This window comes from Coenobita brevimanus, chromosome 55 (assembly GCF_032717465.1).
Source record: "Coenobita brevimanus isolate Jiangsu-jjx chromosome 55, ASM3271746v2, whole genome shotgun sequence".
Taxonomy (NCBI): domain Eukaryota; kingdom Metazoa; phylum Arthropoda; class Malacostraca; order Decapoda; family Coenobitidae; genus Coenobita; species Coenobita brevimanus.
In genome coordinates, this window is record NC_137008.1 from 48,533,565 (window position 1) to 48,559,916 (window position 26,352).

Below are 26,352 nucleotides of genomic sequence, written 5' to 3' on the forward strand. Positions count from 1 at the left end.
CCTTGAGGCGAATAAAAACGTCTGGATGTGGCAAAAATGTAGCGAAAAATACGTACGGTAAGACGGAAGTGGGAAAATTCTCCTTCCTCTGTTAAAGTTTTGGGTGTCTTAACAAAGTGAGGAGACATTAGCGCTCTTCTGTAGGAAAAAATGTCAAATCTGTATCTGTGTGAAATGATAAGTAGGCCTATGGTGGTGGTGGGACATTGTGGATGTGTAGTGGTGTCGTTGTAGTGGGGTACTAAGTGGTCAGGTAGTGTGGTGGTGTTAAGGTTAGAGTGGTTATGGTATGGTAGTATGGTATTAGTTGAGCAGTGTGGTAGAGGTAAGGTAGTGACATAGTGGTATGGCAGTGTGGTGGTAGTAAGTTCGTGTGGTAATGGCATGGTAGAATGGTAGTGGTAAGGTATTGTTATGGTGTCGTGGTAATGGTAGCTAACGTCTGGAAATTGTTTTGCAAAATGTACGCGATATCCTGAATCAACAGCTGCATCGACCAAGACGTTTACCTGGTTGTGGAGCTTACATGGCATTGAAAACTAGACAGGAACTACTGAGCAGGGTGGGAAGGTGTGGGGAGTCAGGGAGTGGGGTGAAGAGGTGGTGCTTAGAAAGCGAGATGGTATAGAGATGGTACCGAGTGAAGGAGTGGAGTGCAGTGAACAAGCAGGGTTGAGAAGTGGTACTGAGTGGAGCAGAGAGGGTGTACTGAGAAGGATGGAGATGGACCTGTGCAACTGAGTTTGATGGAAAGGTGGTCATGAGTGGAGGGAGTCTGAGAATCGAGTGGTGAGGGGAGCCTGAAGTGGTAAGCAGTTCCTCCCTACCTGCATCCTGACACGTCCTGCCTTCTCGCCAGGAATTTCGGGTGTCTCCTCATGACTCAGTGAGGGTGGGAGAAGCAGTGATCTTAAGGCGTCAAGTTTTGCAACACCCGCCCTCAAGTACTGTGACAAGTGTAACGTTTTATTTGGCGTGCTTGTTTCTTTGTGTGTGCTAACAGTGTAACTCAAGTAGCTGTAATCCGATTTTAATCTAACTTGGTGTATGGTTCGACGGTCAGTCAAGGGATCTGACCCATTTTTCTTTTCTTTTTAAGAACAATAGGTCAAAGGCGTCTGGAAACATTAAAACCTGAGGAGGACGGGATCTCAGTAAACCCTGTTCATTGGTTCTAGCTCAGAATGTGAAAAAGAGCTATTAATTGGAGCTGTGTGCATCACTTATGTTTATAACTCATCCACTTCTTTATCGCCTTTGCCACACATCTCATCTCCCCGTAACACTTGTTTTTCAGTATTTCTCACGCTATTTACTGTGTTTTCTTTCAATGACAACACTTTTTCCCCAGCGCAGACTACATTTCTCGACCACTGCCAGTACCCTTTCATTCATACCAGGATTCATCGCTGGCCATTTATATTTTCAACATAATTCACTTCGATTTCCATCACAATTCTTTTCCATTTCCATTAAAATTCACTTTCATTTTCAACAAAGTGTTCCCCTCCATTTTCATCACGGTTCTCGTTTATACCCTAATTCTCTGTCAAATAAGTCATAATGCTGCACTATTTTCATTACACTTCTCTTCCATTTTCATTCCAGTTCCATTTTCATCATAATTTTCTTCCATTTCCATCATTAAACTCTTCTGTTTTTATTCAGGTTCTCTTCCATTTCCATCATTTTCCTGTCCATTTTCATTACAATCCTCTTCCGTTTTCATTACAGTTCTCTTCCCTTTTCATCACAGTTCCCTCCCATGCTCATCTTACATCTCTTCAGTTTTCACTGTAATTCTCTATCATCATAGTTCCCTTTCATTTTCATCATACCTCTCATTTATCATGATTCTCTTTAATTACATCCGCGCTCGCGCAGGGAGGACAGATGGTATGTTTTGGTCAGTGTGTGTGTGTGTGTGTGTGTGTGTGTGTGTGTGAGACGCGCGCACGCACACGCACACACACACACAGGCCTTTGAAGAATATCTAATAGTTACCCTTTAAATTACCATTCTCTTCGTTGAGGGTACGACAGAAAATTGTCAATAATGGCAAGCTAAAGGAAAAAGTTAGAGGGCATTTTTTTACTTGCAAAATACTCTGTCAGTCGGAGGTATATTATCACAGCGCTGCCAAAATGATTAACGAACACGCCATACATCCCGCGATACTGACCACAATGTTTGGATACAATTTGCCCACTTGATTTTGAGATATTCTGGGAACAGACAGACACACACACAGGCAGACAAACACACAGACACATGCAACAGACACACACACACACACACACACACACACACACACACACACACACACACACACACACACACACACACACACACACACACACACACACACATATGCACAGAAACAGGCGATTACATTATATCCTCGCTAGGTAGACGATAAAAATAGAATTTGAGATCAGTCAAGGTTAGAGGGAATGGTGAAAGGTCAAAATCATTGGGCAAAGTCAGTTCAAACAGCTCTGATCTGATTTTAACCCATCGTGGTTGGAGGATTAAGGGTTAGGCAGCAATGAAGAAATTATATTTTAAGGATGTGTCGAGGATCAAGGTCACAGAGAAAAACCAAATATTCAGCCTTTAGACCAGCTGTTGAGAACAGGGGTTGAACTCTGTGATTGTTCATTCTCACCGACAAGGATAGTATGTATTCATCCCTGTTTGATTCATGCAAGAATCTTTTGATTCAGCAAACATGTTGGTCAGTTCCATATGTTTGTCTGTTTGTTCGCACTCTACAGGTCACAGTTTTGCACCAATCGTTCTGATAAAAACTGAGAAGGTAGATAACCTTAAACCCTGAAAGCTTACTGTTTTTCATCAAAATCTGTCAAAGGCCCTGAACTGGGTGTGGGAGTTGAGACCCCTCAATGGCTGTGGGTCCAGAAATCATCAGGACCCAGAGGCTGGCCCCATCACCATATTTTCAGATTTCGAAAAGCGAACTTTTGTTTGCTTACCATATTGAAGAGAAACGTCTGGCGCACCTGGCAATGCAATTTTTAGCTTCGTAAACCCATCCCGCGCTTGACAGTGAAGCGCAAAAAATTTCGCCAAATGACTGCCTACACGCCGGTGAAAACTAAGCCATAGGCAGAGCACTTGCCGGATGGATCCGATTGTGTCTGCTTAGTTTTCACCGGCGTGTAAGCAGTCGCCAAAAGTAATCCGCAGTGTTTTGCATCTTTTTATGTCTGATTTGTAATAATGCCGAGAACAGAAAGATTGAGTTATGAACAGAAAAGGAAAGGAGAAAAGTTAATGAAAAAGGAAGAAAGATCAGAAGAAACTGACGTCAGACATACGGTGATCAGGTCCATCTGGCAAGTGGTCTGCCTATGGCAGTTTCATTTGTTTGTTAGTTTGTTTGCTAGCAGGATTACTCAAAACTTAAAGAAAAATTTGGACCAAATTTGGTAGGTAGATAGCCCATGTCCCAGAGAACAATCAGTTAATTTTGGGGACCGATCAGGATCGTACAGTGTATCACAGATTACGGATCCGGAAAACTCTTTTTACGAAACCCTAATGATTGTTGAGAAAACCTTACCCATTATGAAAAAGCGCTCCAATGAGTGCCCTTCTAGTTGTTATTTTCAGTTCTTCCCATTTTTATCATACTTGTCTTTCATTCCAGTTCTTCTCCATTTTCATCACTCAATTAACGCCGGCGTGCCGCAGGGATCAGTTCTGGCGCCAATCCTATTTCTGGTTCATATTAATGATCTCTTATCTGTCACTCACAATCCCGTTCACTCATATGCAGATGACTCAACACTACATAGTTCATTCACACTCAGACATCCATTTACAAAGTCTAATATCTCTACCTCTCAACTCAGTACATAGTTCATTCACACTGACATCCATTTACAAAGTCTAATATTTCTACCTCTCAACTCAGTACAGCCATCTCCATAAATCAAGATCTAGCTACAATCAGTGAATGGGGACAAAACAACCTTGTCTCTTTTAATGCTAGTAAAACTAAATATATACAGTTTACTAATAGACAGATATTGCCAGATTCGTACATTACCTTCAGTGCTACTAATATTCCCATCTCCAAAAGTATTGAAATTCTTGGTGTCTCACTTAACAGTGCCCTCAGCTGGACCTCTCATGTCAGATCACTTGCTAAGGCCGCCTCAAAGAAACTTGGATAATTGTACAGAGTCCGTAACTTCTTCGCCGATGAGCAGTTAGCTATAATTTATAAGAGTCATGTGCGCTCTCAGCTTGAATATTGCTCACCCTTGTGGAATGGTTGTGGAGAGGTTGCATTGAGACAACTGGACAAAATTCAGAATAAAGCTGTTAGAATCATTAACAACCCTGCCATTACATATAAACTACCTCCCCTGCAAGTAAGAAGGAATGTTGCCTCCCTTGCATTATTTTACAGATATTTTTTTGGCAAGTGCTCAGACGAGGTTGCGTCCATGGTGCCGCCTCTCCATGCCTTCCCTCGTGCTACACGGGCATCTGGTAGCGCTCATGACTGGAATGTCACTCAACCATATTGCAGAACTTCTGCCTATCAGAATTCTTTCATTCCCCGAACTGCATCTCTCTGGAACTCGCTTCCCCAGAGTTGTTTTCCTCCAAATTTCAACCCACAACTGTTCAAGTCTAACTGTTACAGATATTTTATGAATGGAGGACACCAGTAGTCTGGTGTATGGATTATTTTTTTTTTCCCCATTTGTTTTTCCTTCCTCCGTTCTGTTATTTAAAAAAAAAAAAAATGTTCTTTCATATTCATTTTAATTTTCTCATATTTCAGTTAGGTATCCCCACAATAATGTGGAGACCTAATTACTTTTATTTTTTCATTATTATTATTATTATTATTATTTTATTTTATTTTTTTTTTCTTCCAAAAATTTTTCATTTCGGTGCCGTTCTCTTCACCGGTTCGCTTCAAGTTTAACATATGTGTTCCATGGGTAATTACTGCTAGACACCTATTTAATTTTTACACCCGCGCTTACAAGGCGAAAGCTGGCGTTATATTGCGATAGGTGGACATGTGTGTGTGTGTGTGTGTGTGTGTGTGTGTGTGTGTGTGTGTGTGTGTGTATGTGTGTGAGAAAATAATTTTTTTTAAATTCCAAGTTTAACCAAATTAGGCTGCGGGATAGAGGGATAACTATGGAGTTGATGCGTTGGAGAACTACTGTATATGTCAAAGGTCAAAGCAACAGCCGTAGGTCAAATCTGACTTAGCTAAACGAACTTAAAGAATTTTTATCCATTGTAGACCAAACTTGCTTAAAGGGTTGAGGGTAGTGAAGAATGAAGGGATGCGAATTTGAGAATTGGATAAAAGTCAAGGTGAGATGGCGAGGTCAAATTTTTACCCGTGTGTCTGTGTGAACAAAATAATTCGTATTTCTTTGATCTAATTTAGACCAAATTAACTGGATAGACTGAGGATGAATTAAGGGGCGGACCATTTTCTTTTTTCTTTAGAACAGTTGGTCAAAGGTAAAGGTCAGATGACAATTTCACATTAAATAGCTTTCATCCGATTTACACCAAACATTTTGGAAGTGTTCATAGTAAGGGAAGGATTAAGGGATTCGATTTTGAGAACAACAAATCAAGATCAAGATCACAGGGCAAGGTCAGAGTTCGACCCATGTGTCTATATGAACCAAAATAACTAAAACAATTTTGAACTTATTTGGCCCTAAGTGGGTGGAAGGATTGAAAATTAGCCAAGGGGTTGACCTATTGTTTTTTTTTTTTTTTTTTTTTTTTTTCCTTCCCGGAGGGGCTCGGGGACGAGTATTGTTTTCACCCGGTTTGTTTGTTTGTTTGTCTCTGTTAACAACTTTATGTGAAAACTACTGGTGCGATTTTGACTAAAGTTACAGGGATGATGAACTATGACCTTCTGATCACCTGGTTGAATTCTGGGCCTAATTGGGCCAAGGCCTAGGCTGTAGGCCCCCAAAATGTAAAATAACGGGGACAGGTAAAAATCGTTTTTTCGCCATAACTCCTTTCAAATTTGTCATGTCGACATGAAACCAAAACTTAAATGTGCTGCTTTCAGATCTGCATCGTATAACATGCATCATTACATCAGCGGGGTCACCCCCCAGTTAGCAGAAGGAGGGTCAATGTCAGGTGCGTCAGGCCAAAAGTTTCAAATGGGCATAAAGTCGTCAATTTTCACCCGATTTACTCCAAATTTGATATGTGACATCTTTGACTAGATAGCCTGCTGTGTTTATACAGCAGCACTAAAATGACTGCTGGGACGGGTTTGCTGTGCCTTGGCACCGCTTTCCCCCCCCCCTTTCTTTCTTTTTTTAGAACAATAGATCAAAGGGAAAGGTTAGGCTGTAAGGTGGTTAGGCAGCTCTGATTCAGTTTACACCAAACTTTTCGTAAGGACTCAAAGTAAGGAAGGAATAAAATGGCTCTATTCGGAGAACAGTTAGTCAAATGTCAAGGTCACAGAGAAGGTAAGAGTCTTGATCACAGAGGAAGGTCAACCTAAAAGGCTATGATGTGATTTGGACTTTTCTTGGTTGCAGGTAGGAATGATGTAATACGACGTTGAGAGCAATTGGTCGAAGGTCAAGGTAACAAAGTCAAGTAAATGTAGAAAAGCGTAATATGGCGTAGCATTATGTTCGGCCCTTAGATCCATCGGTGGGCGCGGGTGTTGCTTTCTGCATATTTACGACCTGACGGACGTAGAGAAACTTCCCTTTCTGGCTCGGCCACCAAAAGTCTCACCTTTGTCTTTGAGAATGACACCTGTGGGGCCTCAGTACAGATCAGTCATGTAACACTTACCTTGCTTTACTGGTATACCATGGTATAGTAAGGTTTCATACAAGATTCCACTTTTTACCATTTAGATTGTTTCATGGGTCCTGGACATGAAAGAAAACTCAGTCATTAAAAATCTAAGATATGAAGCATCATACCAGCCAGTGTTAACCTAGCGATTGTGTGTGTGTGTGTGTGTGTGTGTGTGTGTGTGTGTGTGTGTGTGTGTGTGTGTGTGTGTGGAGAGAGAGAGACTAGAAGTGGTGGAAGAGCAACTTAGGTACTTTTGACTCGTACCAGATGTGGAGTAAGGAAGTCTGTTGATCCAGTAGAGTCGACGGCCGTATCAGTATAGGAGACACCCCTCACTGTGAAGAGATTGGAATCATTCTCCACTAATCTTTTGAATACGATGATACTTTGCTCTTGTGTCTTGTTGCCGTCAGACGTCCCCGCCCCGGAGGGGCTCGGTGACAGGTATTGTTTTCACTCGGTTTGCCTGTCTGTTTGTTTGTGTGTCTGTCTGTTAACAATTCTACGTGAAAACCACTGGTGCGATTTTGACTAAAATTACAGGGATTATGGGCTATGACCTTCTGATCAACTGATTAAAATTTGGGCCAAATTTGGCCAAAGCCCAGGCCGTAGAGCCCCCCCCCCAAAAAAAAAAAAAATAAAATAAATAAAAAAGGGGTAAAAAATCGTTTTTTCTCCATAACTCCTTTCAAATTCAACATATCGACTTGAAACCAGAACCTAAATGTGCATCTTTCAAATCTGTATCATATAACGTGCCTCATTACATCAAGGGGATAACCTCCCAGTTAGCGGTAAGGGGGGTCAGTGTCAGGTGGGTCGGGCCTAAATTTTCAAATGGACATAAAATCGTCAATTTTCACCCCATTTACTCCAAATATGTAATGTGACATCTTTGACTACATATCCTGTTGTGTTTATAGGTCAGCACTAAAATGACACCAAATCTGCATTACTTTAGGTGTCCATCGCTCCCTCTTTCCATATCACCAGTGGCCGTATTATTAGTCCTTTCACGGCGAAGGTGTCTTTTTGTAATTTACTCCTGCTGCAAGCAGACCATTATGGTGAATTAAAATGAACTTTCTAATAGTGAAGGGGTTAATGTCTAACTCCTCCAGTTCGAAAAGTCAGACTAAAGCAGAATAAAGGTGCCTGAAGATAGCAAGAATATACCGCTAGCTGCGTGTTGCCAAGCTAGGGTCCCGAGTATGCAGTCTTGTATAATCCCTGCCGTGTACAGTGGAATCTTTGTTATGCCACAGTCACAGGATTTGCAGTCACTGTTCGACGATGTGATCCTTTAACCGGGGCTCATTAAACTGCAAATTGTTCCTTTAGCATATGAAGGATTAACCTGCACTTCTTGTCGCTTTTCCCTACGTACTTGTGTCCTTCATACTTACCTTCCCAACTACCTACCTCTCTGGCTACATCCTTACATGTTTCCCTACGGATCCTCTGCCTATGTACCTACTTACCCACCCGATTCCCCACCTGTCTCCCGGCATCTGTATCTACCTTCCTACCGACCTCCCTACTTGTCTGTTTGCCTCCCTTCTTCCCAGCTAGCCTACCTACATCCCTGTCTGCTTACCTGCTTACTTACCTACCTCCCTGCCTGCCGCCCCTGATTACCTCCCTACCTGTTGATCTCCCTGTCTACTTCCCTACATACTTCTCTGCCTATCTCCCTGCCTAGCTTCCTTTCTGCCTATCTACCTACCTACCTGCCCACCCTACTGTCCACCAGCTTCCTTAACTACATCCCTTCCTGCCTACCTACATTACTACCTACCTCCCTGCTGAGCTTCGTAGCTACTTCCCTTCCAACCTCCCTCTCTGCCTACCTCCCTGCTCCCTACTTCTCTACCTCCCTACCCACTTCCCAGTTTATCTACCTGCCTACCTGCTTACCTCCCTGCCTGCCTGACTACATACCTCGCTACCTACCACACTGCCTACCTCCACCACCTAATAATTAAACGACACACCTATGCAATTAAAGTTTTCTTCTGTATTTGCCAGTTTCTCCTTTGCTGTATCTGAACTGTGATGAGAACACAGATTACTACATTTGGAACGCCCTTTTCAGTGATACAAATGTAATTGCCTATAGTCTTGTAAATATAGACATACTTGAGCATTGTGGCCTTAGGTTTACTCATGGCGTCTACCACTCCGATGAGGTTACACCGTCAGGTACAGAGGATTCATGTGACACCTCAGTCGTGAAAATCGTTGCATAAGTACGGCCGCTGCAGCACGGACAGACTGACGGGTGGATGGAAGACTGTACTCCCAGCTCAAGCCTGCTAGGGTCGTAGACTTCGTCTTCGGGCAAATAGTCATCCTCAGTCTGAATGGGTTAATATTAGTTTGTAAAAGTCCTAAGATCTAACGGTTATTTGTGGAACAGTTTTGAGTATTACATGTGGCTAGCTTAAATACCTTATAATACAGTACTCGTACAGTCAGTAGCGAGGCAGACGAACTGAGCACGCTTTTCTCTCATTATGGACTTTGCAAATGACAGTCAGAAAATAATGGACTTGCCGCAGGCTTTACCTTAGCACTTTCTGTTTAAAATCACTCAACCCGAGGACATATTTTCGGTTTGTTCTGACATATCTAAAGACAGAATATTTTATTCAACTTCATAGACCCCTTTCCTAGTGAAGAGGTTAATGAAAGCTGAATCTGATCCCTCTCTGCCCAAAGTGTCTCTCATATGCTGACTAAAATCGTCTGCATAACAAGATAAAAATTACGTAGTACGGCTTTGTTTTGAACGTGTAAGGAGAGACTGTATTTCTCCACAGTTATCACAGATTGCTTCATTGCGAATCTACCGGTGCTGGAGGGAAACGCCTTCATGTGGTGGCACTACGTAGTTATACAAACGTCCCCCAGTCCCTTCCCTATCCCCCTAAAGGAGGAAGGTGGGCACCAGGATTATAGCAGCATCAGCCTGCAGTCCACTGGGTATGTCCAGATGAGTCTGGGGTTACAGCTACAACTGCTGTTATCATTTATTTCTGTTTTCTCTGTTCATCGATCGCACACCATATATTTTCATCACACTTCTCGCCCACTTTTTTCGTCACTTGTGTTTCAGTCCATTAACGTGTGGGATTCTCCTAACAAAAACTGCCTGGTGTTAGAGCGAACTGTATGTGCGTTCATAAAAACAAAAGCATTTAACTTTTCAGTCCAGTGACGTCGTTTCTAGTTAACTCTTGCTCTAACCGGTCAATTATGCTCAGTTTTGGAGAGTCCGTTGGTAGTGAAGGACTTACTGGAGACTATATTCAACCCTTCCAGTATGAAAAGCCTGTCCAAAGCCGAATACAGCTGTTTGGCAGAAAAATATATTTTTTAAAAGATGCCATTGTACTGAAGGCGTTAATGAAAGTATTTTTAATTCACGACACTGCTCTTCCACGAACGCAACACTTTTCATCCAGTTTCATTACACTTCCCTCATGTCATTTCAGTCAGTATCGTCACACATCTCTCACATTTTTCTCGTTTCTCCTCCAATTCCATTACACACGTTTCTCGTTGTCTCTCTTTTACTCTTCTTGTTGTGGTTCTGTAACACTCATTATGTGTTATTTTTTTTTCTACACTTCACTTTTTCATCACACCATTTCCTATTGATCATACCACGTACAGTTTCATCACATCATTTCCAACAGCACAGTTCACTTCCAAATTCATCACATCACTTTTCTCATCACATTACTTCCATTTTCATCACCACTTCAGATTTCTTATCCATTTCCATTTTCATCACTTGCATTTTCATTACACCCCACTTCCATTGTCACCCCTCATCATACCGTCACTTCTCTGCTACATGACTTATTTTATGTTCATTACTTTTGCCAAACATAAACTTACTCATCCCATTTTTCATTGTGTGTGTGTGTGTGTGTGTGTGTGTGTGTTAAGCTAGAAACCGTCGAGAACAGATTAAACCAGCGCATGTTATTTATTTTCCTTTCTTTCTCCTTTTCTCTCTCTCTCAGGCCCTAACTCGTGGAGGACGGGCGAGGCGGTGAACGAAGTGTACTCGGAGGTGGACGATGTATTTAGAGAAAAGGATTGTGAGTATTGATTTCCTCCCACGTCGATTCTGTCTTCTCCTTAGTTTTCTCGTCTTGTTTTGTTTCTCGCGATCAGTTTGGGGAGAATGTTTAGTAACTTCTAGCGTTCCAAAATGTCAGTCCAACTTCTGAGCATCAGGGAGGGAGTGCTGCATAATTCCGCACTTAACCTTAATGCAGTCGCAGGCGTCCCCCTCTCTCTGATTCCCATTTTGTGATGATCGTTCGACTTGTCATTGCTTCCAGTGACGCCTCGATCGGGCCACATGGCAGAAGGAAGAAGGTATAGGATTAAAAGTACAAGGTTTAGGGTTAATGTCCGTCGCCTACACGAGGCTCACTAAGGCAGACACTGCTAAGGTTGATTCTTCTCATAGAATACGATACGCAACCATCGACACAACATCCAGGTCCCTGATTGTACTGCTGGGTGAACAGGGATAAAAGGCAAACCAGCTTTGTCGAACAGTCTTACAGGCTAGAGAATCTGACACTAGATCTTTCTGTTGCGAGCAGGGTGTCATCACTGCACCACCGACCCCCCCTGGATCGGTGCTCACAGCCACTACATCCTTCAGTGAGCTCTCTTTGGCCTCTACATTGTATTGATGTAACTGATATTATTGGTATCCCCAGAAATTTTGTTCACCTTTGAATAAATTCTGCTATAAAATGAAGTTTACAGCCTTTATTGACTTGTTCAGTACGAGAGGCCATTGCTAAGTTGAACGGAACCGCCTGAAGATAGCAAGAATAAACTTAAAAGGTAATAAAATTCAGGGGGCTTGTTGTTTCTACAAATATTAGATTACGTTAAGATGATTCATAGGGCGAAAATCAATATAGCTTCATAGCTTAAAATATTCAGCTCTGCCCTTTGGTAAGACTCTAAATGATACTTGCTGAGAGACTAATTTAGGTACATTGACACGTTCTTCTGCCGCAGATGACTATCCCCGTGTACGGTAAGTATAGCTGCTATCAAATTACACTCTCTCCCTTTTTCTAGAATGTCGGTCACATGAAACAATCATCTGATAAAAAATAAAAATGAAGAAAATAAAATCAGCCCTTTCTCTTCGAAATAGTAGAATAATATACCGTAACTGTTGTATTTAAAACGTTCTCAAAATGAATTCACATTATGAACAGTGCTTACAGTAAGATGTCGGGAGTTGATGTGGTTTAGTAAAAAATTACATTTGGATTTACAAAGCTTGTAATACTAGTGCATGGTCATAAATCCTTCTAAACAAATCATCATCATCATCATCGCTGACGTCGTCATTATTGTCATTTTAAGTCTCTCACTGTACCTGCATCAGGATAAAACATCTCATTCCTCCAACTTGTTAGCTTGTCAGATCCTCAGTCTCCATCATTTTTTTCCCCCATTAGTATTCACCTACGATGCCCAACAAGCATTTCATCAAATGTATAAGATACATTCACGATAATTGTCTTCAGTTTACATGCAGCCTATACCAGTAAGGTCACATTTCTCTTAACGCCTTTGAGCACTGCTTGCCATCAAGTTTTATCAGTCTTCTAGTAAGTCTAACCACGTAAAGGGCATACTCGTACATACTTATACCGTATATATATATATATATATATATATATATATATTACAGGGAATTTGTGTAACCAGTGATTTCATGAAATCCCGAGGGAATTCGTGAAATGAACTTATATTAGGATGAATTAATTAATGTTAGGCTAATTTAGGTTGCAGTTAAGTTAGGCTGGGAGAATCTAGGTTAAGTTTAGGTTAGGTTAGTTAGGTTAGGTTAATTTATATAAATGGTAAGTAATGTTAAGCGTTCATATAAATTAACCAACCTAACATAACATAACTTCTCTAACCAAACCTAACCTAGATTATTCCAGCCTAACCCAACCGCAGCCTAAATTAACCTGACCTTACTTAAACCATCCTAATTTAAACTCATTTAACGAATTCCCTAGGGATTTCATGAAATCACAGGTTACACTTATTCCCTGTAACACACACACACACACACACACACACACACACACACAGATATATATATATATATATATATATATATATATATATATATATATATATATATATATATACAGACTGTTAGGGGACAACGGCCATCTTTAGTGGACCAAGCTTTGTAAGCGACCGGAAGTAGGTTTCGACACGAAAAGTCATTCCTTTTTGACAATACTGAAGGACGACATCCAACCCAAGAATCATGGCCCTGGCTTAATAAACTTCGGAGCCTTAGCATTTATTTGTGAGCAAGGTTGTAGTTTTAGCACTTTTCATATTTTTTGTACTTGACGACGTTTGACCTCTGACCTGGCGGATATACGTCATGCCTGCACGAAGCACACTTATAATACTCATTAACGTCTATTAGAATGCAAAGTTTCATTCGATTCTATCCATCCATTATGGAGCTAGGGAACTTCAAATTCACGGAATGCCCCACCAAGGGTACAATTTCTTTGTGGCGCTGCCAGTGACTGGAAGAGAGTTTCGACACTAAATGAAATTTTTATATAGAGATACTCCAGTGCAACATTCCATCCAAGAATCATGGCCCTGGCTTAATAATCTTTGGAGACAGCATTTCACACGAGCATGGTCGTGATTTTAGCTATTATGACCGTTTTTGCATCTGATGACCTTTGACCCCTGACCTGGCCAATGTAGCACAAAGGAAGATGTAGTACTAGTTAATGCCTATACGTTTGCAAAGTTTCATTCAATTCCATTCAGCCGCTGGGGAACTAGGGGGACATTTTTGAAAACTGGTACTGGTTGCAAGGGATGCCGAGGCCAATCTTCGCAGGGTTGCCGCTTGAAAACTAGAAAAAAGAAGGGAAAATGGATGGCACACTTCCGATAGGGAATGACCTCACGATTTCGCCAAAAAAAAAAAAAAATCATCTTTCTACACTCATTAGTAATGCTTCTGCAGTTCAATATGTGAATTGTTCGGAAAAAAAAAAAAAAAGTTTTAGGCCGTTGCTAGGGAATGAGTAGTTTCCTAGCAATCAAAACCTTGCAGACACAGCTAGGACATGGGCTGGTCATTGTGCCCAAATTTGGTTGGAATCGGTTAATTCTGAAGGGTAGAAGTGCCTGTCACAGTTAAACAAGAAAGAAAGAATACAAGAAAGAAATAAGAAGTGACTAACAATAAGGGCAACATGGAGCTGGCCAGTAGTTATATATATATATATATATATATATATATATATATATATATATATATATATATATATATATATATATATATATATATATAAAATCTCATCAGCCGTTTGTGTATCCACTGCAGGACCAGCCTATCCCAACCAAAGTGGGGACGATATAGCCTATGTATCTCTACCAAGTGGCTTAGGCTGTCTTGCAGAGATTGTATATAAGGTGACAAGTGCTTGTAAGTGTGACTGTAGTGTTGGAGTGGCTTTGGATGTGTGTGTAGTCTGTGAACCAAGGTAACCGGCCCGCGCAAGCTGACTGGGTGCAAACATAATTTATAGTGCGCAACACTTGTTCAACCACAGCACCCCTTACGTCTGCCAAAGCAGTATGTGGCCAGAAGAGTGCTCCCAGTTTATTACCCTGGCAGGGCAAGAACCGTCGTTCTCCCATGTACAAAAACGTACACTCTACCACTGTACCACAGAGGCTCCATATATGTATAGAGAGAGAGAGAGAGAGAGAGAGAGAGAGGTGCAGGCGCTCGCCGTCCACTCGCTCGATGTAGTATTTCTCTCGGGTGACTACCCTTTCCTTTTTTCCTTCATTCTTTCATTCTTTCCTCTTCTGTCTTTCTCTCCTTCTTTCTTTCCTCTTCCTTCTGTCTATGGGTGACTCTACACTGAGTGACAAGCCAAATGGTTTCCTGTACACCAGGCAACCATTTACTACGGTGGGTGGTAACCATAAATCAAACTATGACGCCTGGTGGTTTAGTGGGTAATTACGGCGCTGGAGCCAGATTGAACCTGTGTAGGTTTATATCCAAGAGATGGTTGATATTTATTGCTCACGTAATGCCACTTAGGGATGTGGAAGGCTGGTCACTCTCATCTTAAATATGACCAACTTGCCTAGCCCTGGGCTCCTACGCTCCTCATGGGGCAACACAGGATTAGGTGATGTATGTACGTATATAGATAGATAGATAGATGGATAGACATAGATAGATGGACAGATAGGTAGAAAGATAGATAGGTAGGCGACATATAGATGGATAGATTAGACTTTGTACATCGTGCTTTCTTCCTAACCGTATTTGTCGTCCTAAGTGATGGACCCTCAGAAGCCACCCACTGTTTGTTTCATAGGATGGGACTCTTTATTGGTACCTGACTCTTCAAGGCACCCACGGTCAACGGTAAAACTCTTCGGGAAATGTTAATGAGCGTAAATGAAGTAATGGTTCAGAGTTACTTTGTGACTCAAGGTTTGCATGTGATTAGTTAGGACGGTCCGACTGACTCATCACTTGACATGAATATAGAGTACGATATCTATCCTGTCTAGCAAGTGTGCACCGTCTGATTCTCACGGTAAATTGCAACTAAGGAAAGAGAATGGGAGGTAGTTAAACTCTTCAGCCAGCGCCATTTATGTACTCTGGCCGTGGTTAGTCCATTTTTCTTGTCTTAGGAGAGACTTCATAAATTGGAGGGTTAGCTTTAGCATTCATTTACTTCTTCACTGCAATGACTACCATAGGTGAATAAACTCGTCTGATTCGGTGGGTGAAATAATTAGTGGCAGAACAACTGAGGCGCAGTTCTAAAAGTAGCTGAGAAAATCAAAGGTGGAAGAGGGAGCAGTAGAAATGAGAAGGGGATGGCTGGATGTGTCATTGGAAAGGAGTCAGGCACGGAAGAGATGGTGAGAACATTTCAGCCAGTTATTTAACCCTTTCATGGTCAGAACCATGTTTGTGTTCCGTTTCAGCCAACAACAGATGATTTAAGTCACCTGAGAGTGTCTTAAAAGGATGAGAGAGTTAATGTGGTGAGTGGAAGGAATGTTGTAATATCAGAGTTGGTGATGGCCAGACTAGTGGGAGGAAGACCAAGAGCAGAGAGAGATCAGCAGGTGGGAATAATGCTCGGAAGTGGAAAATATTTAAACGGCATCGGTGACAGGAGTGAATGGCGCGAGTGGAAAATTGTTGTGGGGAGGGAAAGTAATAACAGACTGGACCTGGAAACTGCTTAGCATGAATGCAGGGAGAGTGCCTGAGGACAAGAAGGACGGTATTACAGCTTTCTGACCTCATCTGGGTTGGCGCTGTGTCCGACACGTGTGCGTTTGGTGTCGCTTAGTTTACAGGGTAACGAAAGCTGATTACAGTGCCCTGAGAGTGGAGCTAGAAATCTCATCACTGACATTACGTCTTGCTGAGCGGTTCATTATTTAATCCCTTCAATACAATGGCGTGTTGGTACTTTTAATTCTTTCTGCCACCAGACGAACTTGTTCCGTTCAAGGAAGACCTCTTATAATGAAGGGGATAATGAAGGCTATATCGAACCCAGTAGGCTCTGACAATCTCTCGTACGCAAAATATAATCCACTCATAGAAAGTATAAAATGCAAAATACGTCATACAACTGCCATATTTTGAGTTTCATTTTTTTTTTTTTTTTTTTTTTTTTGATCACGTCATATCAAAATCTCTTCTCATCCCTATCTAGAGCACTGGTTCAAAAACCTTTTAGAACTGTGGCAAATCACACTTACAAACTTTCATGCCATACTCGTCTATTACCAACCGAATATCTTGTCCATTAGCAGTATATATGTCTGCAACTAAAAGCGGCTTCTGGATTTTTTTTTTCCAGCAGTAGGCATGTAGGCCTGCAGTAAACTATATTAAAATTCCATCGGTGCAAACTCCATGCAAAACAAACATCACATACGATGGAAACTGAAAAATGCCGTATGTTTTAACACACGTTGCATCCCTGTTTTCACGAGGATGCCATATATCTATTGCTAACTACAGTCCATAGAGTATCCATAACCAGTGTCTACACTATACGCACATGCAGATGAATCCTTTTGGGATATAACGCGGTGCATTGATCCTTCAGGATACTATCTGCCAAGAACTTTTTTAATCGTGCATACTTTTTTTTTTTTTTTGTCAACTAGTAGCCATTATCAGGGAACGGGATGTCTAGTGACCCAAAGAAACGGATACATAAAAAAGTGGTATTTATGAACGAGGTGGTATAGCCAGAGAACTCCGCCATGATATTCAAAGGGCAATAGTATTTCTGGACTCATGAAGTGACGGTGATTTTGTGATATATATATATATATATATATATATATATATATATATATATATATATATATATATATATATATATATATATATATATATATATATATATATATATATATATATATTCAAGTGAATTGAGCTGGCAAAAAAACAGATAAATAAATAAAGTCCTAACGTAAACATATTTACATAACCACTTGGTATGATCTAGTGTGTTATAGTTCCAGTTACTAATACATTAACCTTTTCCATGAATTACATTAAAACGTCATTTATTTCGTTTGCATTGATAACGACTTGTATGTTAGGTTTATCGATGTTAGCATCTTAGATTAGGCTTTTTTTTTTTTTTCTTTTAACGCATATCGTTAATTCCACTAGTCTTGTTTTCTTCATTTTTTCTTTGTTCATTTTGCACATTTGGTAATAGATATAACATCAATAATATAAAGTGATTAAAAAGAAAAAAAAACTTAAAGACCTTGACCCCCAGGCCTGTGGTCGACAGCCAATATAGCTCTAAATAATAAAGTCAAGCTGTGTATGTGTGTTTGTCTGTACATTTGTTCGTTTCTTTCACGAGAACGGGAATAGATATCGACCTCATTCTTTTTGTATTAGGTCGGCCAAGTTCCAGGGAGTGTCAGAAAAATACCAAAAAAATTTGGGGATCACGCCCAACGCGACGGAGCGAAATTGTCGGAAATCGCAACACGCGAAAATGCTTGTCTGTGAGTTTATTTTCTTTCATGGGAACAGTCATAGATATCGACCTAATTATTTTTGTTTTAGATCGAGGCAAATCCAGAGAGTTTTAAAAAATGCCCAACAAAAAGTTTGGCGATCGCGCTCGACACTACGGAGCAATTTTGTCAGAAACCGCGTCAGGCGATTTTTTTTTTCTTTTTTTTATCATAATTGGTCATTGTTGGCTCAATAACAGTATTAAAAAAAAGATAATGATGTTTGCAAACATTTTGTGATGGAAAGGCTATTGGTCCTGCAATTTTTTTCGGGCAAGCACTTATATATATATATATATATATATATATATATATATATATATATATATATATATATATATATATATATATATATATATATATACATTCATCTTTATTATCATGCGGACCTCCTTTCCCATCCAAGGGCAGGGTGAGGAATAGCAATGTCCAGACAGGACAAACTTGCGCAATCCAAATAGGTCACACTTCCATTCACTCATCACTCAAGCCCCCGGAATCCTGGCTCTACCGGATACGCCAAAAACATTCACCACATTCTGCAGCTTCACACAAACGTATCCGATTGAGTCAATCCGGACGCTGCCATGCTCACAAGGCGTGCCAAAATCCCTGATCATGTACTTCTCCTCACAACATTCATCCAACCAGCTCAGTCTCTTGTCAGTTCCGTAGCCTCACCGACTTCCAAACCTCTCTTCCTCACACACTCATTCACCATATCCCTCCACCTTCTCCTTGGCCTACCTCGCCTCCTCCCTCCTTCAAATTCGCTCAGGTATACCCTTTTCACCACTTTATTGTTATCCATTCTTTCCACATGACCGTACCATCTCAGGACACTCTCTCCGATTCTGGTGTCCACCGACTTCCTCACTCCACACCTTTCACGAATCACATTATTTCGTATCCCATCCACCCTCTGTACTCCACATACATTCCTCAACAGTCTCATCTCCACTGCTCTTACTCTTGACTTTTCATTTTCATGCCACACCATAGTCTCACACCCATATGTTAGAGTTCGCACTAACACTCCCTCATGTAAGCCTCGTGCAGCTGCAACACTCAAGCCTCTGTTTCTTATCAAGGCCTTCATTGCACCAACTACTTTTCTTCCTTGTGTCACTCTACTTTCAACTTCTTTTGCACATTTTCCTCTCTTTTCTATCACTGTACCCAAGAGTTTGAACTCTCTCACGAATTCCAGTCTCTCTCCATTCACTGTGACATCACACTGGGAGTCACCTTCTCTCTCAATAACCATCATTTTACTCTTCTCTGCATTTACTCTCAAGGCACGACGCTCACAGAAATCTGCAAAACTCTGCACTAGCCTACCAAGTTCCTGTCCGGTACTTGCAAGCAGTACTGCATTATCAGCATACAACAAATTTGAGATATTCCATCCATCACCATTCATTACCAGTGCCATCCCTCTCTTCATTACTCATGTTTTTACTTCTCTCATCATCCCATCCATATATATATTGAACAGCCATGGGGACATCACACAACCTTGTCGCACCCCCACACCGATCGTGAACCATTCATAAAGATGCTCATTAACCCTTACACATGCTTCGCTACCATCATAAAAACTCTTGACAGCACCTAGCAGCTTACCATCTACACCATACATGCGCAAAACTTTCCACAATCTCTCTTTGTCTACTTCGTCGTATGCTTTTTCCAGATGCATGAATGCCATAAACACCTTATGGTCCTTCTCACAAGCCTTCTGTGCTATCTGTCTCACTGCAAATACTTGATCTACACATCCTCTGCCACTCCTTAATCCAACCTGTTCATCACTCACTATGAGTTCTGATATCTCTCTTATTTCTTTATAATAATTCTTCCATATACCTTCCCTACCACACTCAGTAAACTTATGCTACGATCATTCTTGCACTCACTTCGCTCACCTTTAATTTTGTACATGGGTACAATCACAGCCTTCTTCCACTCTTCAGGCACAGTTTCACTCATCCATGCCTTCTTACATATCTCCAACAAGCACTTAATTCCACACACTCCACTACACTTAAGCGTCTCTGCATACACCTCATCAACCCCAGCTGCTTTCCCATTTTTCAGCCGTTTCACGGCGCTCTTCACATGTGCGAGTGTCACGTCTCCTGGCACTGCAATCCTTCTCTGCACACTCCCAAAACCAATCATGTTTACAGCCGCTCTGTCTCTATTCCCATTCATCAGGATTTCAAATATATATATATATATATCATCATCAGCCGTTTGAGTATCCACTGCAGGACCGGCCTATCCCGACCGAAGTCGGGACGATACAGCCAATGCATCTCTACCAAGTGACTTAGGCTGTCTGGTAGAGATTGTATGTAGGGTGAGAAGTGCTTGTAAGTGTAACTGTAGTGTTGGAGTGGCTTTGGATGAATGTGTAGTCTGTGAACCAGGTGTAATCGGCCCGCGCAAGCCGACTGGGTGCAAACATACTTTATAGTAAGCGACACTGGTTCAACTACAGCACCCCTTGTGTCCGCCAATGCAGTACGTGGCCGGGTGAACACTCCCAAAGTTCATTACCCTGGCGGGGCGCGAACCCTGGCTCACCCGTGTAGGAAACGCACACTCTACCACTGTACCACGGAGGCTCCATATATGTATATATATATGTGTGTGTGTGTGTGTGTGTGCTAGCAAAGCATATCTATTTTATTACTGAAACAATATATTTACATTATTAAATACGTGCTGCATATTATCACACATCTATTGGAACTAACGCGTTTTACATTGCGGCACAAGGCTCACCACGGCACAACCATTAGGATTCACTGCTATATGACGATGCCCACAAAAACACATCTCCCATATCTTCCAATTTATCATTATTCAGTTATTCATATTCAGGCAAAAGGTGGATGTCGAGTTGATGGGTACAAGCTACCCCATGTAATACTGCAATGCTTTTGAAAGCAACGCCTCTCGTAGCTGCCATCGTGCTGAACTGTGATTGTGTGTGTGTTAGTGTGTGTGTGTGTGTGTGTGTGTGTGTGTATGTGAGACCCCTTCTCTGAACTACAAATTATCCATTTATTTATTATCTAACGAATAAAGACGAAAGTTTATTCTTTATACTGTATCTCTTTTTAGAGAGGTTTCATTCAATGAAATTTCAGTATTCGTCATGACATCTGGCTTTTCATTTTTCTGTAGTGGATGATCTACAAGAATCATTACAAAACTTTTGCTTTCTTCTCGATCAGTTAGATTACCGACTCACCATTAAAATATAAGTTGTAAGGATTTAAATAATGAGTTAATAAAATTAATTAATTAATTAATTGGTATTGGTTCATACGTTAGTTTTTTTTTTTTTTTTTTTTTTGGTTAATTCAACGCTTCCATTATTTAATCCACAAAGCCTTCCATAAAGTTTTCTATTCAGGTCATGCCTCATTATTTCGCCTGGTAGCAAAGCAGACAGTTTATCACCCCGCCGAATATTGGAGGCATTACGATTACTTACACGACAAGCACTATTTGTGACAAAACAGCTTTTGTTATTTTGGAATATTTGCCGTATTGTTTGGAAACCTGAGTTGCCTGCAGTTTCTGAGATTACTGAGAGTAATACCCAAGTGCTTATGGTAGGTAACTGATGAAAACATTACACTCAAGATTTTTGTCAAAAGATGCACAAAAAAGTCGTTGTACTTCCTTTATATCTAGTGAAGTATGTAGGTTTATATGTGCAGTTTTGAGTAACTGTATGCAGATGTCATCAGGTTAGCTATCAGAATTTTGCTTCTTTGACGGGACAGTACTGAACACCGTTGGTCAAAGCAACATGACTGGATCATTAAACCTAGATAGGTAACCCTTTCTTGAAATCTCAGTAGGTAACTCTGAGTCTCACAGACGCCAAGGGGGAAAAAAAAAACTTACGTCTGGTTTATTGCATTGTGCTTTAATACACAAATAATTCAAGCCATTTTCTTTCATTGAGGCTACAAAAATGTAGAGTTTAACTGAGAAAATATATTTTATAAATTTTTAAAAAACTTGCAAGATGTTGTATATGTTAATTTTCAAACTTATCCTTAGCAAAACTGAAAGCTAATATCTTCAACTTTTCGGTCAGCTGCTGTAGACCGATGTTTGGGCTTCCTGTAAACATTTAACTGTACACAAGGAATGACATATGAGGTAACATGTTAAGTAGCCTGGGGTTTGACCTACCCCAAAGGCTCTATACAGCAAAATCAGAGCCAGTTCCAGGAGTGACCCCATCATCTTCGTGAAGGACTTCACTACTCAGGAAGGTAAACAGAAGGACAGATCCCTTGGCCATAAGGTCATTTATGAAAACTTTAATTTTTTCGGGCCTGGGGTTTTTGAGACCCTAGGTTACCTATCTAGGATTAAGCCTGGGAAAAACAATGAACCTAGGGACACATATTTTGGCCTCATGTTTTCACTGTCTATCGTAATTACCCGACAGGTTATCAGAGCAAGCATCGTTATGTCAAATGGAAATGTCCTTCATTTATGCCTATCGACTGCACGAATTTTTTTTTTTTTTTTTTTTCTTTTAAGTGTCACACTGGTATATAACAGAAAGTAATGGGGGGGGGGGTGCTGTTTCAGAGGAAATAAAAATCAGCATTACAAACTGAAAACATAAACGGTTTTCCTGGAAAAAAAGTAAATATATATATATATATATATATATATATATATATATATATATATATATATATATTGTCGATTCTCCATCACTTTGGATAAGCTTCACAGATATACACCTCTTTATTAATCGTAAAATGCCACATTACTTTAAACTGTTCCAAAACATGAGTCTGTTACCTCCTTGTCCGTGCTTACCAGGCAGTACACTTAGCGACCTTGATGTTATTCGACTGTTGGGGATCGTGTTTAAGGGGATGATTGGAACACTGTACACACTGACTACTTTAAGGTGCTTGAAAATTGAAAAGGTTAAGTGATACCGTATGATGCTTTTCCTGGCATTCATATTTAACCGAGCATATCAAGGGATCAGTATATTACACAACTGTTTCAGAACAAGCTCGGTATTTGCATATTAAATGATAGATCAAGAACAGAAATTAATTGTTCGAACAAGCAATCTAAGAGAGCAAGCGTACACTTAACACACGGTCAAAGCTTACTCGTCAGGCCAGCTGTTTGTGTGGCCGTAAACTGGGGCAGCCTCCACTAGTCCAGTGTTGTGGAGATAATGAGCTTACAGGTGTGGATTATACTTTTTTTTTTTTTTAATTCTCATGAGAAAATTAATGTTATCATGTGATGCAGACTTTCTCAAATTTCACCTAATATAAACACTCAAAAACTCATTATTTTCTCACAGAACTGAAGTTATTATTATTATTATTGTTATTATTTATTATTGTTATTTATTATTATTATTATTATTATTATTATTATTATTATTATTAGTTAGTTAGTTCATTTGATTTAGAAGCCTTGGGAATATGGGCTCTGCCACTCAGGTGATGAAAATTGCTTCATAAATATTTTATGAAAGATTATGTGTGACCAGTTTTGTATGGTGATATCTGGTACCTCTGTCTCCATACGCAAAGCCAGCGAATACAGGTTCTCTCTTCATTCAGCGAATCATTGCTTTGGCGAGAGTCACAAATGGCACTTACTTGATTTTTGTGCAGAGTAAAAAAGAAAAACAAATCACTTCAACTAAAGCAAAGGGTTAACTACAGTGGAAAGTGGTGAATGTGAATACAGTCAGTGCTTAACAACAGTTTATCAAAGGCTGCCCATCTCGAACACGTTTTTCTCGCTTGAACACGCCCCTCACCTCTGTGTTGACACCTGTTACCTAATTATTTTTAGGTTCTTTTGTTTAATTGCATAAGACTTGAATGTATTTATAACACTGAGTTGGTATATGGCATGCTCAAGTACGGCTGAACCTCACAAACTGCAGGTATGGTTGTAAGGCTGCTCCATTACCCGTCACAATCACCCCTCGTGATTCCATTGAGCCAGGAAATGCACATTCTGGAGTCTTCCATAAAGTCTGCTTCTAACCGACATGATCTTTATTAGTAAATCTTTGAGATCTCATGGGATAATACTAATGATTTTCCTTACCGAATCCTGCTCAGCATGAAATAGGCGTTTTCAGATCGTTTTCATAGACATGAGCCAGATATTACTTCTTCATACTTTTTTTTGATTACATGGGCACAGGCTGAATCTTGGCGACCCAGAAGGGACAGGTAGCACGGAGGCAGGAGGGTTCAGGGTTAGAGGGACAGGGGCGGCGCAGGAGAGAGGAGAGCTAGGGTAGGGGGATAGGCGTAATAAGAGTTTTGTCTTGAAAAAGGATAAACTGTCTCAGGGTTTATTGAGGATTAAAGAACAGTCTAAGAGTTGGACATTTTGGAAAAGCCTATTATAATGTTGTCTGTGTATGGTATGTATCTTCAGCGCAAACCATGTATGGTAAAATCAGTGTTAATAATTACACTCTTGACACTACCAAACCTCAAGAAACCGTACTGAACTATCCGGTATAATTCCAAGGCGTTAGAATTTCTCCTCACGACGTTACTAACTTCAGTAGGCTTTTATCGTTTAATGAATGTGTTATTCAGTATACAGTTTTCGGAAGAGCCTGCTCCTGGTAAAGCGATGCAAGCAGTGACGCAGGTAGTGTGCAAGACTTTTACCTGCGATGTTGAGCCGAGAAATTCCAAGGCTTGAATGGTGGGGTAATAAATGTATAATCTATTTTCCTTGGTATTCTGTTGATAGTTGCTCTTCATTTGTGATATCGTTTTCACATTGGCAGTCCGACCCATCCTATTTAATTAGGGTATAAGCTCTTGATGATAATGATGTTGAGGGAAATGATATACATAATGACAATGGCACAGACGATGATAATGACCGGCACCTGACGACGATAATGAGGAGGATGGTAATGATGTTTCAAACCGTTATATTACATGTACAGACCTCATTCTCTCCCTTGCTTAAAACATCATTACAAGTCCTCTCTCTCTCTTGCTCTGAGCATCAGCACATCACGAAGCTGTTCACTCATTTCAAAGTGCTTCACATTATAAATTTTTCATCTCTCGCTGACAATACTGATACTCATAACCTCATCGCATTACAGGCCCTTTATATCTCTCACTCCAAGCATCACCACTCAAGCCCTGTCTCTCTTACTCCGTACCTCATCACGCAGCATTTCATGTTTCTCTTACTCCAAGTTTCATCACTTTACGGTCGCCTTCTTTTCTCTCTCTCTCTACCTACGGAAGTGATACTACTATTCCTTTCTTTGTCTTACCCCTGAGATATCTACATTGCATGGTATTTTCTCTCTCTTGCCCCAAAGCTCACCATTACAAAACACTTTCTCCTACCCCCCAGAGCTCACCAATTTATAAAGCTCTTTCTCTCTCTTACCTCAGAGCTCATCACATCACAAATCAGTCTCTCTCTTACTTCAAAGCTCACTACATTACGCAGCATTTATACCCCAAAGTTTACCGCATTACAAAACATTTTCTTATTGTTACCCAAAAACCCACTGCATTACAAAGCACTTTCTTACCCAAAGCTCACTGCATTACAAAGCCCCTTCTCTCTCTCTCTCTCTCTCTCTCTCTCTCTCTCTCTCTCTCTCTCTCTCTCTCTCTCTCTCTCTCTCTCTCTCTCTCTCTCTCTCTCTAACTTTTCACATTACAAAGCACTTTCTTTCTCTTACTCCAAAGCTCATCAGATCTCATTGTCTGTCTCTTCTCCCACAGACAGCCAGGGTAAGGACGTCTCCCACGGCCGCACCACCGCCTTCGACCACTCCTACAGCTACGACTCCTCCGCCCCCCTCGCCGCCACCACGCCAACCCGCACCACCCTCGCTCTCACTGCGGCCAGCATCTGCGCCTCGGTCCTGCGCACACTATGATAACCCCCCCCCTTGCACACACACACACACACACACACACACACACACACACACACACACACACACACACACACTACTGATCCTATATAACCATTTAACTTCTTCCTATATCCATTAACTGTTTGCTCCTGCCTTCCATAACCTTCGATTCTTACCTTCCTTCATCTCCTCAACCCTGCTGCGTCTCTCTCTCTCTCTCTCTCTCTCTCTCTCTCTCTCTCTCTCTCTCTCTCTCTTCCTAAGACATGTAACGTGTACTGTATTGGTTAACCTTTTGGTTACGATGGCGACATTCAACTGACAAGAGATTTGATTAATTTTATGAGGGGCCTCGCTGAGTTAAGGGCAATACTCT

The 26,352-nt window shown here is 40.8% G+C and overlaps 1 protein-coding gene across 1 annotated transcript in view; it reads left to right on the forward strand.

Moving 5' to 3' along the window:
* Positions 1–25,997, forward strand: part of LOC145401316 (lachesin-like) — a 158,785-nt gene extending 132,788 nt beyond the window's left edge. Inside the window, exons 9-10 of the mRNA XM_080273642.1 lie at positions 10,900–10,977; positions 25,840–25,997. Coding sequence (XP_080129768.1) covers positions 10,900–10,977; positions 25,840–25,997 — 236 coding nt within the window. The remainder of the gene's footprint in view (positions 1–10,899; positions 10,978–25,839) is intronic.
* The last annotated feature ends 355 nt before the right edge of the window (positions 25,998–26,352 follow it).